General features: G+C 41.5%; 1 protein-coding gene across 1 annotated transcript in view; it reads left to right on the top strand.

The window, feature by feature from the left end:
- Positions 1 to 16,066, top strand: part of LOC119893820 (receptor-type tyrosine-protein phosphatase beta-like) — a 64,956-nt gene that overhangs the window by 22,088 nt on the left and 26,802 nt on the right. The window contains 8 exon segments of the mRNA XM_038706168.1: positions 1,333 to 1,596; positions 3,335 to 3,598; positions 5,337 to 5,600; positions 7,339 to 7,602; positions 9,341 to 9,604; positions 11,343 to 11,606; positions 13,345 to 13,608; positions 15,347 to 15,610. Coding sequence (XP_038562096.1) covers positions 1,333 to 1,596; positions 3,335 to 3,598; positions 5,337 to 5,600; positions 7,339 to 7,602; positions 9,341 to 9,604; positions 11,343 to 11,606; positions 13,345 to 13,608; positions 15,347 to 15,610 — 2,112 coding nt within the window.

Below are 16,066 nucleotides of genomic sequence, written 5' to 3'. Positions count from 1 at the left end.
TCTTTCCAATTTAAAGGCAGATGGTAATGGTGGTTTTAAACTTTTTTTCATGGTCAGAACATGACAAACACTTGAGGCCGTACAGAGAAAACTATTTAATATGTAGCTTTACATTTTTTCATACAAGTGGAGGCGCATTACTCAGTCTCCACTCCCTGCTGTCACATCCCTACGCTAGCTCTCTCACCCAAATCAAGAAGCAGTACCATGGAGCGTAGCTTTAATGTCCGAAGCTGTATGCAGCTGACAGTAGCTAACGGTGATGTAATTTAGCTACACATTAGCTACATAGCTTTATGTGGCCTGTTTGATCATTTTATCACGAGCAAAAATGTAACTTAGGAACAAGTTGTCACCACATGCCCTGTCCTCAGTCTCTAACAAACTAACTGCATTAGCTACTTCCATCAATATGTTAAATAAAGTAGGTAGCTTGTGCACCTAGCTAGGAGGCGAACAACTGGCAAACAACTGAAATAATGCCCAGAAAACATACAGTATATACATAGATGAGCTTGCTTGCTTTGCTAATGTCACTTACACAAAGCTTACCTTTCTTTATGTTTTCTTTTTAAGTGGCAATAAATGTTTAACGTGGTCCCGGCCGTCTCCACACGGTTACACTTAAGAATTTACAGATTGCTGTGTGTTCTTCTGGACGCTTTTTACAGATTCATTCTTTATGGTTTAGGTGGCTAAATGTTATTGTTAAGATTTTGCTGACATATCCTCCTATTTCCAGACAGCCACAGCTTCTCCTGTCTCCACCATTCACTTTCTTGGAGTGTGTGAAGGGGGGCGGGAGGAGTGACAACTGTTAACGGTCACAACGCATTTTTAATCAGCGTTATTGGTTGCATTTGAAGCAATAAGCTTTACATCCAATCAAAGTAAGGATGCTAACAAATAAATCGGACAATGTCAAGGCAAGTTATTGATATTCCCAAAGTTATGGTCTTGACTGGTCTTCAAATAAAATCCAGAGTCCTCTATGTGCGAGACCGAGACAAGACTGAGTACAAATGCGGTGGATTCCGAGACGAGACCAAGACCATTAAAAAGTGGTCTTGAGACGGGTCTTGGGTACTACAGCAGTACCTCAGAGTACTGTATGTGCTGGATCTGGGTTGTCGCTCTGGACATTGTTGATGGTTGATCTGCGTAGTGTTGTGCAGATTTCAGGAGCATTGGGGTTGGTTTGACAGACAGGGTTTGATATGTCATTTTTAGTCATGTTGGCAGCATGGCTCTAGGGACAGTTAGGCTAATGTTATTGTGAAGATGTTATTTATTAACCTTTATCCATTGTGTTCACTTCTCTGTAATTCACAGTGCCTGATGTAGTCATGAATCTCACTGTCACTGGTTTTACAACATCCTCTGTGTCTCTGAGCTGGACTAAACCAGAGGGAATAAGCTCTTTCTATAGAGTACAACGGACTAATGGCAGTGTAACTGAGACAGTAAATGTGACTACTGGAACATCTACAACCATAACTAACCTGACTGCTGGTGTTCAGTATAATATAACTGTCACTGCAGTGGCAGGTGATGGCAGTACGTACGGACAGAGTACCACTGTGTCCCAATACACAAGTAAGTAAGAGCTTAAATGGGGCTCATACTGTCAGCTAGTCTGCTGAGGACACCTGGTGGAGAAGACTCTCTGCTATGATTTCAACTTTTACCTCAGAGAATTGTTGTAGTCAAGAGCGCCCAAACAGAGACCAAGTCAAGACCAAGACCAGTGCCCCCCATTACATGACACACAATAAAATGTGGAAAGCAATCATAGGTACTGTACTTCCAGATCCACATAGAAACACCCTCATACAAACACTACGAGCTGAAATCAACATAAGCATCTTTATTTAACGCTCCTTTTCCATGTTTACCCTCCACCCAACACTAGAGCTGGGCGATATGGCCAAAAATGTTGTGGTAAAAAATGTCACTTCATTCGATCTCAATAATTAACACCAAAAAAGTCAAACCATTCTTTCTTTCCAATTTAAAGGCAGATGGTAATGGTGGTTTTAAACTTTTTTTCATGGTCAGAACATGACAAACACTTGAGGCCGTACAGAGAAAACTATTTAATATGTAGCTTTACATTTTTTCATACAAGTGGAGGCGCATTACTCAGTCTCCACTCCCTGCTGTCACATCCCTACGCTAGCTCTCTCACCCAAATCAAGAAGCAGTACCATGGAGCGTAGCTTTAATGTCCGAAGCTGTATGCAGCTGACAGTAGCTAACGGTGATGTAATTTAGCTACACATTAGCTACATAGCTTTATGTGGCCTGTTTGATCATTTTATCACGAGCAAAAATGTAACTTAGGAACAAGTTGTCACCACATGCCCTGTCCTCAGTCTCTAACAAACTAACTGCATTAGCTACTTCCATCAATATGTTAAATAAAGTAGGTAGCTTGTGCACCTAGCTAGGAGGCGAACAACTGGCAAACAACTGAAATAATGCCCAGAAAACATACAGTATATACATAGATGAGCTTGCTTGCTTTGCTAATGTCACTTACACAAAGCTTACCTTTCTTTATGTTTTCTTTTTAAGTGGCAATAAATGTTTAACGTGGTCCCGGCCGTCTCCACACGGTTACACTTAAGAATTTACAGATTGCTGTGTGTTCTTCTGGACGCTTTTTACAGATTCATTCTTTATGGTTTAGGTGGCTAAATGTTATTGTTAAGATTTTGCTGACATATCCTCCTATTTCCAGACAGCCACAGCTTCTCCTGTCTCCACCATTCACTTTCTTGGAGTGTGTGAAGGGGGGCGGGGAGGAGTGACAACTGTTAACGGTCACAACGCATTTTTAATCAGCGTTATTGGTTGCATTTGAAGCAATAAGCTTTACATCCAATCAAAGTAAGGATGCTAACAAATAAATCGGACAATGTCAAGGCAAGTTATTGATATTCCCAAAGTTATGGTCTTGACTGGTCTTCAAATAAAATCCAGAGTCCTCTATGTGCGAGACCGAGACAAGACTGAGTACAAATGCGGTGGATTCCGAGACGAGACCAAGACCATTAAAAAGTGGTCTTGAGACGGGTCTTGGGTACTACAGCAGTACCTCAGAGTACTGTATGTGCTGGATCTGGGTTGTCGCTCTGGACATTGTTGATGGTTGATCTGCGTAGTGTTGTGCAGATTTCAGGAGCATTGGGGTTGGTTTGACAGACAGGGTTTGATATGTCATTTTTAGTCATGTTGGCAGCATGGCTCTAGGGACAGTTAGGCTAATGTTATTGTGAAGATGTTATTTATTAACCTTTATCCATTGTGTTCACTTCTCTGTAATTCACAGTGCCTGATGTAGTCATGAATCTCACTGTCACTGGTTTTACAACATCCTCTGTGTCTCTGAGCTGGACTAAACCAGAGGGAATAAGCTCTTTCTATAGAGTACAACGGACTAATGGCAGTGTAACTGAGACAGTAAATGTGACTACTGGAACATCTACAACCATAACTAACCTGACTGCTGGTGTTCAGTATAATATAACTGTCACTGCAGTGGCAGGTGATGGCAGTACGTACGGACAGAGTACCACTGTGTCCCAATACACAAGTAAGTAAGAGCTTAAATGGGGCTCATACTGTCAGCTAGTCTGCTGAGGACACCTGGTGGAGAAGACTCTCTGCTATGATTTCAACTTTTACCTCAGAGAATTGTTGTAGTCAAGAGCGCCCAAACAGAGACCAAGTCAAGACCAAGACCAGTGCCCCCCATTACATGACACACAATAAAATGTGGAAAGCAATCATAGGTACTGTACTTCCAGATCCACATAGAAACACCCTCATACAAACACTACGAGCTGAAATCAACATAAGCATCTTTATTTAACGCTCCTTTTCCATGTTTACCCTCCACCCAACACTAGAGCTGGGCGATATGGCCAAAAATGTTGTGGTAAAAAATGTCACTTCATTCGATCTCAATAATTAACACCAAAAAAGTCAAACCATTCTTTCTTTCCAATTTAAAGGCAGATGGTAATGGTGGTTTTAAACTTTTTTTCATGGTCAGAACATGACAAACACTTGAGGCCGTACAGAGAAAACTATTTAATATGTAGCTTTACATTTTTTCATACAAGTGGAGGCGCATTACTCAGTCTCCACTCCCTGCTGTCACATCCCTACGCTAGCTCTCTCACCCAAATCAAGAAGCAGTACCATGGAGCGTAGCTTTAATGTCCGAAGCTGTATGCAGCTGACAGTAGCTAACGGTGATGTAATTTAGCTACACATTAGCTACATAGCTTTATGTGGCCTGTTTGATCATTTTATCACGAGCAAAAATGTAACTTAGGAACAAGTTGTCACCACATGCCCTGTCCTCAGTCTCTAACAAACTAACTGCATTAGCTACTTCCATCAATATGTTAAATAAAGTAGGTAGCTTGTGCACCTAGCTAGGAGGCGAACAACTGGCAAACAACTGAAATAATGCCCAGAAAACATACAGTATATACATAGATGAGCTTGCTTGCTTTGCTAATGTCACTTACACAAAGCTTACCTTTCTTTATGTTTTCTTTTTAAGTGGCAATAAATGTTTAACGTGGTCCCGGCCGTCTCCACACGGTTACACTTAAGAATTTACAGATTGCTGTGTGTTCTTCTGGACGCTTTTTACAGATTCATTCTTTATGGTTTAGGTGGCTAAATGTTATTGTTAAGATTTTGCTGACATATCCTCCTATTTCCAGACAGCCACAGCTTCTCCTGTCTCCACCATTCACTTTCTTGGAGTGTGTGAAGGGGGGCGGGGAGGAGTGACAACTGTTAACGGTCACAACGCATTTTTAATCAGCGTTATTGGTTGCATTTGAAGCAATAAGCTTTACATCCAATCAAAGTAAGGATGCTAACAAATAAATCGGACAATGTCAAGGCAAGTTATTGATATTCCCAAAGTTATGGTCTTGACTGGTCTTCAAATAAAATCCAGAGTCCTCTATGTGCGAGACCGAGACAAGACTGAGTACAAATGCGGTGGATTCCGAGACGAGACCAAGACCATTAAAAAGTGGTCTTGAGACGGGTCTTGGGTACTACAGCAGTACCTCAGAGTACTGTATGTGCTGGATCTGGGTTGTCGCTCTGGACATTGTTGATGGTTGATCTGCGTAGTGTTGTGCAGATTTCAGGAGCATTGGGGTTGGTTTGACAGACAGGGTTTGATATGTCATTTTTAGTCATGTTGGCAGCATGGCTCTAGGGACAGTTAGGCTAATGTTATTGTGAAGATGTTATTTATTAACCTTTATCCATTGTGTTCACTTCTCTGTAATTCACAGTGCCTGATGTAGTCATGAATCTCACTGTCACTGGTTTTACAACATCCTCTGTGTCTCTGAGCTGGACTAAACCAGAGGGAATAAGCTCTTTCTATAGAGTACAACGGACTAATGGCAGTGTAACTGAGACAGTAAATGTGACTACTGGAACATCTACAACCATAACTAACCTGACTGCTGGTGTTCAGTATAATATAACTGTCACTGCAGTGGCAGGTGATGGCAGTACGTACGGACAGAGTACCACTGTGTCCCAATACACAAGTAAGTAAGAGCTTAAATGGGGCTCATACTGTCAGCTAGTCTGCTGAGGACACCTGGTGGAGAAGACTCTCTGCTATGATTTCAACTTTTACCTCAGAGAATTGTTGTAGTCAAGAGCGCCCAAACAGAGACCAAGTCAAGACCAAGACCAGTGCCCCCCATTACATGACACACAATAAAATGTGGAAAGCAATCATAGGTACTGTACTTCCAGATCCACATAGAAACACCCTCATACAAACACTACGAGCTGAAATCAACATAAGCATCTTTATTTAACGCTCCTTTTCCATGTTTACCCTCCACCCAACACTAGAGCTGGGCGATATGGCCAAAAATGTTGTGGTAAAAAATGTCACTTCATTCGATCTCAATAATTAACACCAAAAAAGTCAAACCATTCTTTCTTTCCAATTTAAAGGCAGATGGTAATGGTGGTTTTAAACTTTTTTTCATGGTCAGAACATGACAAACACTTGAGGCCGTACAGAGAAAACTATTTAATATGTAGCTTTACATTTTTTCATACAAGTGGAGGCGCATTACTCAGTCTCCACTCCCTGCTGTCACATCCCTACGCTAGCTCTCTCACCCAAATCAAGAAGCAGTACCATGGAGCGTAGCTTTAATGTCCGAAGCTGTATGCAGCTGACAGTAGCTAACGGTGATGTAATTTAGCTACACATTAGCTACATAGCTTTATGTGGCCTGTTTGATCATTTTATCACGAGCAAAAATGTAACTTAGGAACAAGTTGTCACCACATGCCCTGTCCTCAGTCTCTAACAAACTAACTGCATTAGCTACTTCCATCAATATGTTAAATAAAGTAGGTAGCTTGTGCACCTAGCTAGGAGGCGAACAACTGGCAAACAACTGAAATAATGCCCAGAAAACATACAGTATATACATAGATGAGCTTGCTTGCTTTGCTAATGTCACTTACACAAAGCTTACCTTTCTTTATGTTTTCTTTTTAAGTGGCAATAAATGTTTAACGTGGTCCCGGCCGTCTCCACACGGTTACACTTAAGAATTTACAGATTGCTGTGTGTTCTTCTGGACGCTTTTTACAGATTCATTCTTTATGGTTTAGGTGGCTAAATGTTATTGTTAAGATTTTGCTGACATATCCTCCTATTTCCAGACAGCCACAGCTTCTCCTGTCTCCACCATTCACTTTCTTGGAGTGTGTGAAGGGGGGCGGGGAGGAGTGACAACTGTTAACGGTCACAACGCATTTTTAATCAGCGTTATTGGTTGCATTTGAAGCAATAAGCTTTACATCCAATCAAAGTAAGGATGCTAACAAATAAATCGGACAATGTCAAGGCAAGTTATTGATATTCCCAAAGTTATGGTCTTGACTGGTCTTCAAATAAAATCCAGAGTCCTCTATGTGCGAGACCGAGACAAGACTGAGTACAAATGCGGTGGATTCCGAGACGAGACCAAGACCATTAAAAAGTGGTCTTGAGACGGGTCTTGGGTACTACAGCAGTACCTCAGAGTACTGTATGTGCTGGATCTGGGTTGTCGCTCTGGACATTGTTGATGGTTGATCTGCGTAGTGTTGTGCAGATTTCAGGAGCATTGGGGTTGGTTTGACAGACAGGGTTTGATATGTCATTTTTAGTCATGTTGGCAGCATGGCTCTAGGGACAGTTAGGCTAATGTTATTGTGAAGATGTTATTTATTAACCTTTATCCATTGTGTTCACTTCTCTGTAATTCACAGTGCCTGATGTAGTCATGAATCTCACTGTCACTGGTTTTACAACATCCTCTGTGTCTCTGAGCTGGACTAAACCAGAGGGAATAAGCTCTTTCTATAGAGTACAACGGACTAATGGCAGTGTAACTGAGACAGTAAATGTGACTACTGGAACATCTACAACCATAACTAACCTGACTGCTGGTGTTCAGTATAATATAACTGTCACTGCAGTGGCAGGTGATGGCAGTACGTACGGACAGAGTACCACTGTGTCCCAATACACAAGTAAGTAAGAGCTTAAATGGGGCTCATACTGTCAGCTAGTCTGCTGAGGACACCTGGTGGAGAAGACTCTCTGCTATGATTTCAACTTTTACCTCAGAGAATTGTTGTAGTCAAGAGCGCCCAAACAGAGACCAAGTCAAGACCAAGACCAGTGCCCCCCATTACATGACACACAATAAAATGTGGAAAGCAATCATAGGTACTGTACTTCCAGATCCACATAGAAACACCCTCATACAAACACTACGAGCTGAAATCAACATAAGCATCTTTATTTAACGCTCCTTTTCCATGTTTACCCTCCACCCAACACTAGAGCTGGGCGATATGGCCAAAAATGTTGTGGTAAAAAATGTCACTTCATTCGATCTCAATAATTAACACCAAAAAAGTCAAACCATTCTTTCTTTCCAATTTAAAGGCAGATGGTAATGGTGGTTTTAAACTTTTTTTCATGGTCAGAACATGACAAACACTTGAGGCCGTACAGAGAAAACTATTTAATATGTAGCTTTACATTTTTTCATACAAGTGGAGGCGCATTACTCAGTCTCCACTCCCTGCTGTCACATCCCTACGCTAGCTCTCTCACCCAAATCAAGAAGCAGTACCATGGAGCGTAGCTTTAATGTCCGAAGCTGTATGCAGCTGACAGTAGCTAACGGTGATGTAATTTAGCTACACATTAGCTACATAGCTTTATGTGGCCTGTTTGATCATTTTATCACGAGCAAAAATGTAACTTAGGAACAAGTTGTCACCACATGCCCTGTCCTCAGTCTCTAACAAACTAACTGCATTAGCTACTTCCATCAATATGTTAAATAAAGTAGGTAGCTTGTGCACCTAGCTAGGAGGCGAACAACTGGCAAACAACTGAAATAATGCCCAGAAAACATACAGTATATACATAGATGAGCTTGCTTGCTTTGCTAATGTCACTTACACAAAGCTTACCTTTCTTTATGTTTTCTTTTTAAGTGGCAATAAATGTTTAACGTGGTCCCGGCCGTCTCCACACGGTTACACTTAAGAATTTACAGATTGCTGTGTGTTCTTCTGGACGCTTTTTACAGATTCATTCTTTATGGTTTAGGTGGCTAAATGTTATTGTTAAGATTTTGCTGACATATCCTCCTATTTCCAGACAGCCACAGCTTCTCCTGTCTCCACCATTCACTTTCTTGGAGTGTGTGAAGGGGGGCGGGGAGGAGTGACAACTGTTAACGGTCACAACGCATTTTTAATCAGCGTTATTGGTTGCATTTGAAGCAATAAGCTTTACATCCAATCAAAGTAAGGATGCTAACAAATAAATCGGACAATGTCAAGGCAAGTTATTGATATTCCCAAAGTTATGGTCTTGACTGGTCTTCAAATAAAATCCAGAGTCCTCTATGTGCGAGACCGAGACAAGACTGAGTACAAATGCGGTGGATTCCGAGACGAGACCAAGACCATTAAAAAGTGGTCTTGAGACGGGTCTTGGGTACTACAGCAGTACCTCAGAGTACTGTATGTGCTGGATCTGGGTTGTCGCTCTGGACATTGTTGATGGTTGATCTGCGTAGTGTTGTGCAGATTTCAGGAGCATTGGGGTTGGTTTGACAGACAGGGTTTGATATGTCATTTTTAGTCATGTTGGCAGCATGGCTCTAGGGACAGTTAGGCTAATGTTATTGTGAAGATGTTATTTATTAACCTTTATCCATTGTGTTCACTTCTCTGTAATTCACAGTGCCTGATGTAGTCATGAATCTCACTGTCACTGGTTTTACAACATCCTCTGTGTCTCTGAGCTGGACTAAACCAGAGGGAATAAGCTCTTTCTATAGAGTACAACGGACTAATGGCAGTGTAACTGAGACAGTAAATGTGACTACTGGAACATCTACAACCATAACTAACCTGACTGCTGGTGTTCAGTATAATATAACTGTCACTGCAGTGGCAGGTGATGGCAGTACGTACGGACAGAGTACCACTGTGTCCCAATACACAAGTAAGTAAGAGCTTAAATGGGGCTCATACTGTCAGCTAGTCTGCTGAGGACACCTGGTGGAGAAGACTCTCTGCTATGATTTCAACTTTTACCTCAGAGAATTGTTGTAGTCAAGAGCGCCCAAACAGAGACCAAGTCAAGACCAAGACCAGTGCCCCCCATTACATGACACACAATAAAATGTGGAAAGCAATCATAGGTACTGTACTTCCAGATCCACATAGAAACACCCTCATACAAACACTACGAGCTGAAATCAACATAAGCATCTTTATTTAACGCTCCTTTTCCATGTTTACCCTCCACCCAACACTAGAGCTGGGCGATATGGCCAAAAATGTTGTGGTAAAAAATGTCACTTCATTCGATCTCAATAATTAACACCAAAAAAGTCAAACCATTCTTTCTTTCCAATTTAAAGGCAGATGGTAATGGTGGTTTTAAACTTTTTTTCATGGTCAGAACATGACAAACACTTGAGGCCGTACAGAGAAAACTATTTAATATGTAGCTTTACATTTTTTCATACAAGTGGAGGCGCATTACTCAGTCTCCACTCCCTGCTGTCACATCCCTACGCTAGCTCTCTCACCCAAATCAAGAAGCAGTACCATGGAGCGTAGCTTTAATGTCCGAAGCTGTATGCAGCTGACAGTAGCTAACGGTGATGTAATTTAGCTACACATTAGCTACATAGCTTTATGTGGCCTGTTTGATCATTTTATCACGAGCAAAAATGTAACTTAGGAACAAGTTGTCACCACATGCCCTGTCCTCAGTCTCTAACAAACTAACTGCATTAGCTACTTCCATCAATATGTTAAATAAAGTAGGTAGCTTGTGCACCTAGCTAGGAGGCGAACAACTGGCAAACAACTGAAATAATGCCCAGAAAACATACAGTATATACATAGATGAGCTTGCTTGCTTTGCTAATGTCACTTACACAAAGCTTACCTTTCTTTATGTTTTCTTTTTAAGTGGCAATAAATGTTTAACGTGGTCCCGGCCGTCTCCACACGGTTACACTTAAGAATTTACAGATTGCTGTGTGTTCTTCTGGACGCTTTTTACAGATTCATTCTTTATGGTTTAGGTGGCTAAATGTTATTGTTAAGATTTTGCTGACATATCCTCCTATTTCCAGACAGCCACAGCTTCTCCTGTCTCCACCATTCACTTTCTTGGAGTGTGTGAAGGGGGGCGGGGAGGAGTGACAACTGTTAACGGTCACAACGCATTTTTAATCAGCGTTATTGGTTGCATTTGAAGCAATAAGCTTTACATCCAATCAAAGTAAGGATGCTAACAAATAAATCGGACAATGTCAAGGCAAGTTATTGATATTCCCAAAGTTATGGTCTTGACTGGTCTTCAAATAAAATCCAGAGTCCTCTATGTGCGAGACCGAGACAAGACTGAGTACAAATGCGGTGGATTCCGAGACGAGACCAAGACCATTAAAAAGTGGTCTTGAGACGGGTCTTGGGTACTACAGCAGTACCTCAGAGTACTGTATGTGCTGGATCTGGGTTGTCGCTCTGGACATTGTTGATGGTTGATCTGCGTAGTGTTGTGCAGATTTCAGGAGCATTGGGGTTGGTTTGACAGACAGGGTTTGATATGTCATTTTTAGTCATGTTGGCAGCATGGCTCTAGGGACAGTTAGGCTAATGTTATTGTGAAGATGTTATTTATTAACCTTTATCCATTGTGTTCACTTCTCTGTAATTCACAGTGCCTGATGTAGTCATGAATCTCACTGTCACTGGTTTTACAACATCCTCTGTGTCTCTGAGCTGGACTAAACCAGAGGGAATAAGCTCTTTCTATAGAGTACAACGGACTAATGGCAGTGTAACTGAGACAGTAAATGTGACTACTGGAACATCTACAACCATAACTAACCTGACTGCTGGTGTTCAGTATAATATAACTGTCACTGCAGTGGCAGGTGATGGCAGTACGTACGGACAGAGTACCACTGTGTCCCAATACACAAGTAAGTAAGAGCTTAAATGGGGCTCATACTGTCAGCTAGTCTGCTGAGGACACCTGGTGGAGAAGACTCTCTGCTATGATTTCAACTTTTACCTCAGAGAATTGTTGTAGTCAAGAGCGCCCAAACAGAGACCAAGTCAAGACCAAGACCAGTGCCCCCCATTACATGACACACAATAAAATGTGGAAAGCAATCATAGGTACTGTACTTCCAGATCCACATAGAAACACCCTCATACAAACACTACGAGCTGAAATCAACATAAGCATCTTTATTTAACGCTCCTTTTCCATGTTTACCCTCCACCCAACACTAGAGCTGGGCGATATGGCCAAAAATGTTGTGGTAAAAAATGTCACTTCATTCGATCTCAATAATTAACACCAAAAAAGTCAAACCATTCTTTCTTTCCAATTTAAAGGCAGATGGTAATGGTGGTTTTAAACTTTTTTTCATGGTCAGAACATGACAAACACTTGAGGCCGTACAGAGAAAACTATTTAATATGTAGCTTTACATTTTTTCATACAAGTGGAGGCGCATTACTCAGTCTCCACTCCCTGCTGTCACATCCCTACGCTAGCTCTCTCACCCAAATCAAGAAGCAGTACCATGGAGCGTAGCTTTAATGTCCGAAGCTGTATGCAGCTGACAGTAGCTAACGGTGATGTAATTTAGCTACACATTAGCTACATAGCTTTATGTGGCCTGTTTGATCATTTTATCACGAGCAAAAATGTAACTTAGGAACAAGTTGTCACCACATGCCCTGTCCTCAGTCTCTAACAAACTAACTGCATTAGCTACTTCCATCAATATGTTAAATAAAGTAGGTAGCTTGTGCACCTAGCTAGGAGGCGAACAACTGGCAAACAACTGAAATAATGCCCAGAAAACATACAGTATATACATAGATGAGCTTGCTTGCTTTGCTAATGTCACTTACACAAAGCTTACCTTTCTTTATGTTTTCTTTTTAAGTGGCAATAAATGTTTAACGTGGTCCCGGCCGTCTCCACACGGTTACACTTAAGAATTTACAGATTGCTGTGTGTTCTTCTGGACGCTTTTTACAGATTCATTCTTTATGGTTTAGGTGGCTAAATGTTATTGTTAAGATTTTGCTGACATATCCTCCTATTTCCAGACAGCCACAGCTTCTCCTGTCTCCACCATTCACTTTCTTGGAGTGTGTGAAGGGGGGCGGGGAGGAGTGACAACTGTTAACGGTCACAACGCATTTTTAATCAGCGTTATTGGTTGCATTTGAAGCAATAAGCTTTACATCCAATCAAAGTAAGGATGCTAACAAATAAATCGGACAATGTCAAGGCAAGTTATTGATATTCCCAAAGTTATGGTCTTGACTGGTCTTCAAATAAAATCCAGAGTCCTCTATGTGCGAGACCGAGACAAGACTGAGTACAAATGCGGTGGATTCCGAGACGAGACCAAGACCATTAAAAAGTGGTCTTGAGACGGGTCTTGGGTACTACAGCAGTACCTCAGAGTACTGTATGTGCTGGATCTGGGTTGTCGCTCTGGACATTGTTGATGGTTGATCTGCGTAGTGTTGTGCAGATTTCAGGAGCATTGGGGTTGGTTTGACAGACAGGGTTTGATATGTCATTTTTAGTCATGTTGGCAGCATGGCTCTAGGGACAGTTAGGCTAATGTTATTGTGAAGATGTTATTTATTAACCTTTATCCATTGTGTTCACTTCTCTGTAATTCACAGTGCCTGATGTAGTCATGAATCTCACTGTCACTGGTTTTACAACATCCTCTGTGTCTCTGAGCTGGACTAAACCAGAGGGAATAAGCTCTTTCTATAGAGTACAACGGACTAATGGCAGTGTAACTGAGACAGTAAATGTGACTACTGGAACATCTACAACCATAACTAACCTGACTGCTGGTGTTCAGTATAATATAACTGTCACTGCAGTGGCAGGTGATGGCAGTACGTACGGACAGAGTACCACTGTGTCCCAATACACAAGTAAGTAAGAGCTTAAATGGGGCTCATACTGTCAGCTAGTCTGCTGAGGACACCTGGTGGAGAAGACTCTCTGCTATGATTTCAACTTTTACCTCAGAGAATTGTTGTAGTCAAGAGCGCCCAAACAGAGACCAAGTCAAGACCAAGACCAGTGCCCCCCATTACATGACACACAATAAAATGTGGAAAGCAATCATAGGTACTGTACTTCCAGATCCACATAGAAACACCCTCATACAAACACTACGAGCTGAAATCAACATAAGCATCTTTATTTAACGCTCCTTTTCCATGTTTACCCTCCACCCAACACTAGAGCTGGGCGATATGGCCAAAAATGTTGTGGTAAAAAATGTCACTTCATTCGATCTCAATAATTAACACCAAAAAAGTCAAACCATTCTTTCTTTCCAATTTAAAGGCAGATGGTAATGGTGGTTTTAAACTTTTTTTCATGGTCAGAACATGACAAACACTTGAGGCCGTACAGAGAAAACTATTTAATATGTAGCTTTACATTTTTTCATACAAGTGGAGGCGCATTACTCAGTCTCCACTCCCTGCTGTCACATCCCTACGCTAGCTCTCTCACCCAAATCAAGAAGCAGTACCATGGAGCGTAGCTTTAATGTCCGAAGCTGTATGCAGCTGACAGTAGCTAACGGTGATGTAATTTAGCTACACATTAGCTACATAGCTTTATGTGGCCTGTTTGATCATTTTATCACGAGCAAAAATGTAACTTAGGAACAAGTTGTCACCACATGCCCTGTCCTCAGTCTCTAACAAACTAACTGCATTAGCTACTTCCATCAATATGTTAAATAAAGTAGGTAGCTTGTGCACCTAGCTAGGAGGCGAACAACTGGCAAACAACTGAAATAATGCCCAGAAAACATACAGTATATACATAGATGAGCTTGCTTGCTTTGCTAATGTCACTTACACAAAGCTTACCTTTCTTTATGTTTTCTTTTTAAGTGGCAATAAATGTTTAACGTGGTCCCGGCCGTCTCCACACGGTTACACTTAAGAATTTACAGATTGCTGTGTGTTCTTCTGGACGCTTTTTACAGATTCATTCTTTATGGTTTAGGTGGCTAAATGTTATTGTTAAGATTTTGCTGACATATCCTCCTATTTCCAGACAGCCACAGCTTCTCCTGTCTCCACCATTCACTTTCTTGGAGTGTGTGAAGGGGGGCGGGGAGGAGTGACAACTGTTAACGGTCACAACGCATTTTTAATCAGCGTTATTGGTTGCATTTGAAGCAATAAGCTTTACATCCAATCAAAGTAAGGATGCTAACAAATAAATCGGACAATGTCAAGGCAAGTTATTGATATTCCCAAAGTTATGGTCTTGACTGGTCTTCAAATAAAATCCAGAGTCCTCTATGTGCGAGACCGAGACAAGACTGAGTACAAATGCGGTGGATTCCGAGACGAGACCAAGACCATTAAAAAGTGGTCTTGAGACGGGTCTTGGGTACTACAGCAGTACCTCAGAGTACTGTATGTGCTGGATCTGGGTTGTCGCTCTGGACATTGTTGATGGTTGATCTGCGTAGTGTTGTGCAGATTTCAGGAGCATTGGGGTTGGTTTGACAGACAGGGTTTGATATGTCATTTTTAGTCATGTTGGCAGCATGGCTCTAGGGACAGTTAGGCTAATGTTATTGTGAAGATGTTATTTATTAACCTTTATCCATTGTGTTCACTTCTCTGTAATTCACAGTGCCTGATGTAGTCATGAATCTCACTGTCACTGGTTTTACAACATCCTCTGTGTCTCTGAGCTGGACTAAACCAGAGGGAATAAGCTCTTTCTATAGAGTACAATGGACTAATGGCAGTGTAACTGAGACAGTAAATGTGACTACTGGAACATCTACAACCATAACTAACCTGACTGCTGGTGTTCAGTATAATATAACTGTCACTGCAGTGGCAGGTGATGGCAGTACGTACGGACAGAGTACCACTGTGTCCCAATACACAAGTAAGTAAGAGCTTAAATGGGGCTCATACTGTCAGCTAGTCTGCTGAGGACACCTGGTGGAGAAGACTCTCTGCTATGATTTCAACTTTTACCTCAGAGAATTGTTGTAGTCAAGAGCGCCCAAACAGAGACCAAGTCAAGACCAAGACCAGTGCCCCCCATTACATGACACACAATAAAATGTGGAAAGCAATCATAGGTACTGTACTTCCAGATCCACATAGAAACACCCTCATACAAACACTACGAGCTGAAATCAACATAAGCATCTTTATTTAACGCTCCTTTTCCATGTTTACCCTCCACCCAACACTAGAGCTGGGCGATATGGCCAAAAATGTTGTGGTAAAAAATGTCACTTCATTCGATCTCAATAATTAACACCAAAAAAGTCAAACCATTCTTTCTTTCCAATTTAAAGGCAGATGGTAATGGTGGTTTTAAACTTTTTTTCAT

The sequence above is a fragment of the Micropterus salmoides genome, unplaced genomic scaffold, assembly GCF_014851395.1.
Source record: "Micropterus salmoides isolate LMB-PRFRI ecotype aquatic unplaced genomic scaffold, ASM1485139v1 Ms_hic_scaffold_8, whole genome shotgun sequence".
In the NCBI taxonomy this organism is placed as follows: Eukaryota; Metazoa; Chordata; class Actinopteri; order Centrarchiformes; family Centrarchidae; genus Micropterus; species Micropterus salmoides.
The sequence above is the reverse complement of the archived record's forward strand: the minus strand, read 5'-3'. Positions and strand labels throughout refer to the sequence as shown.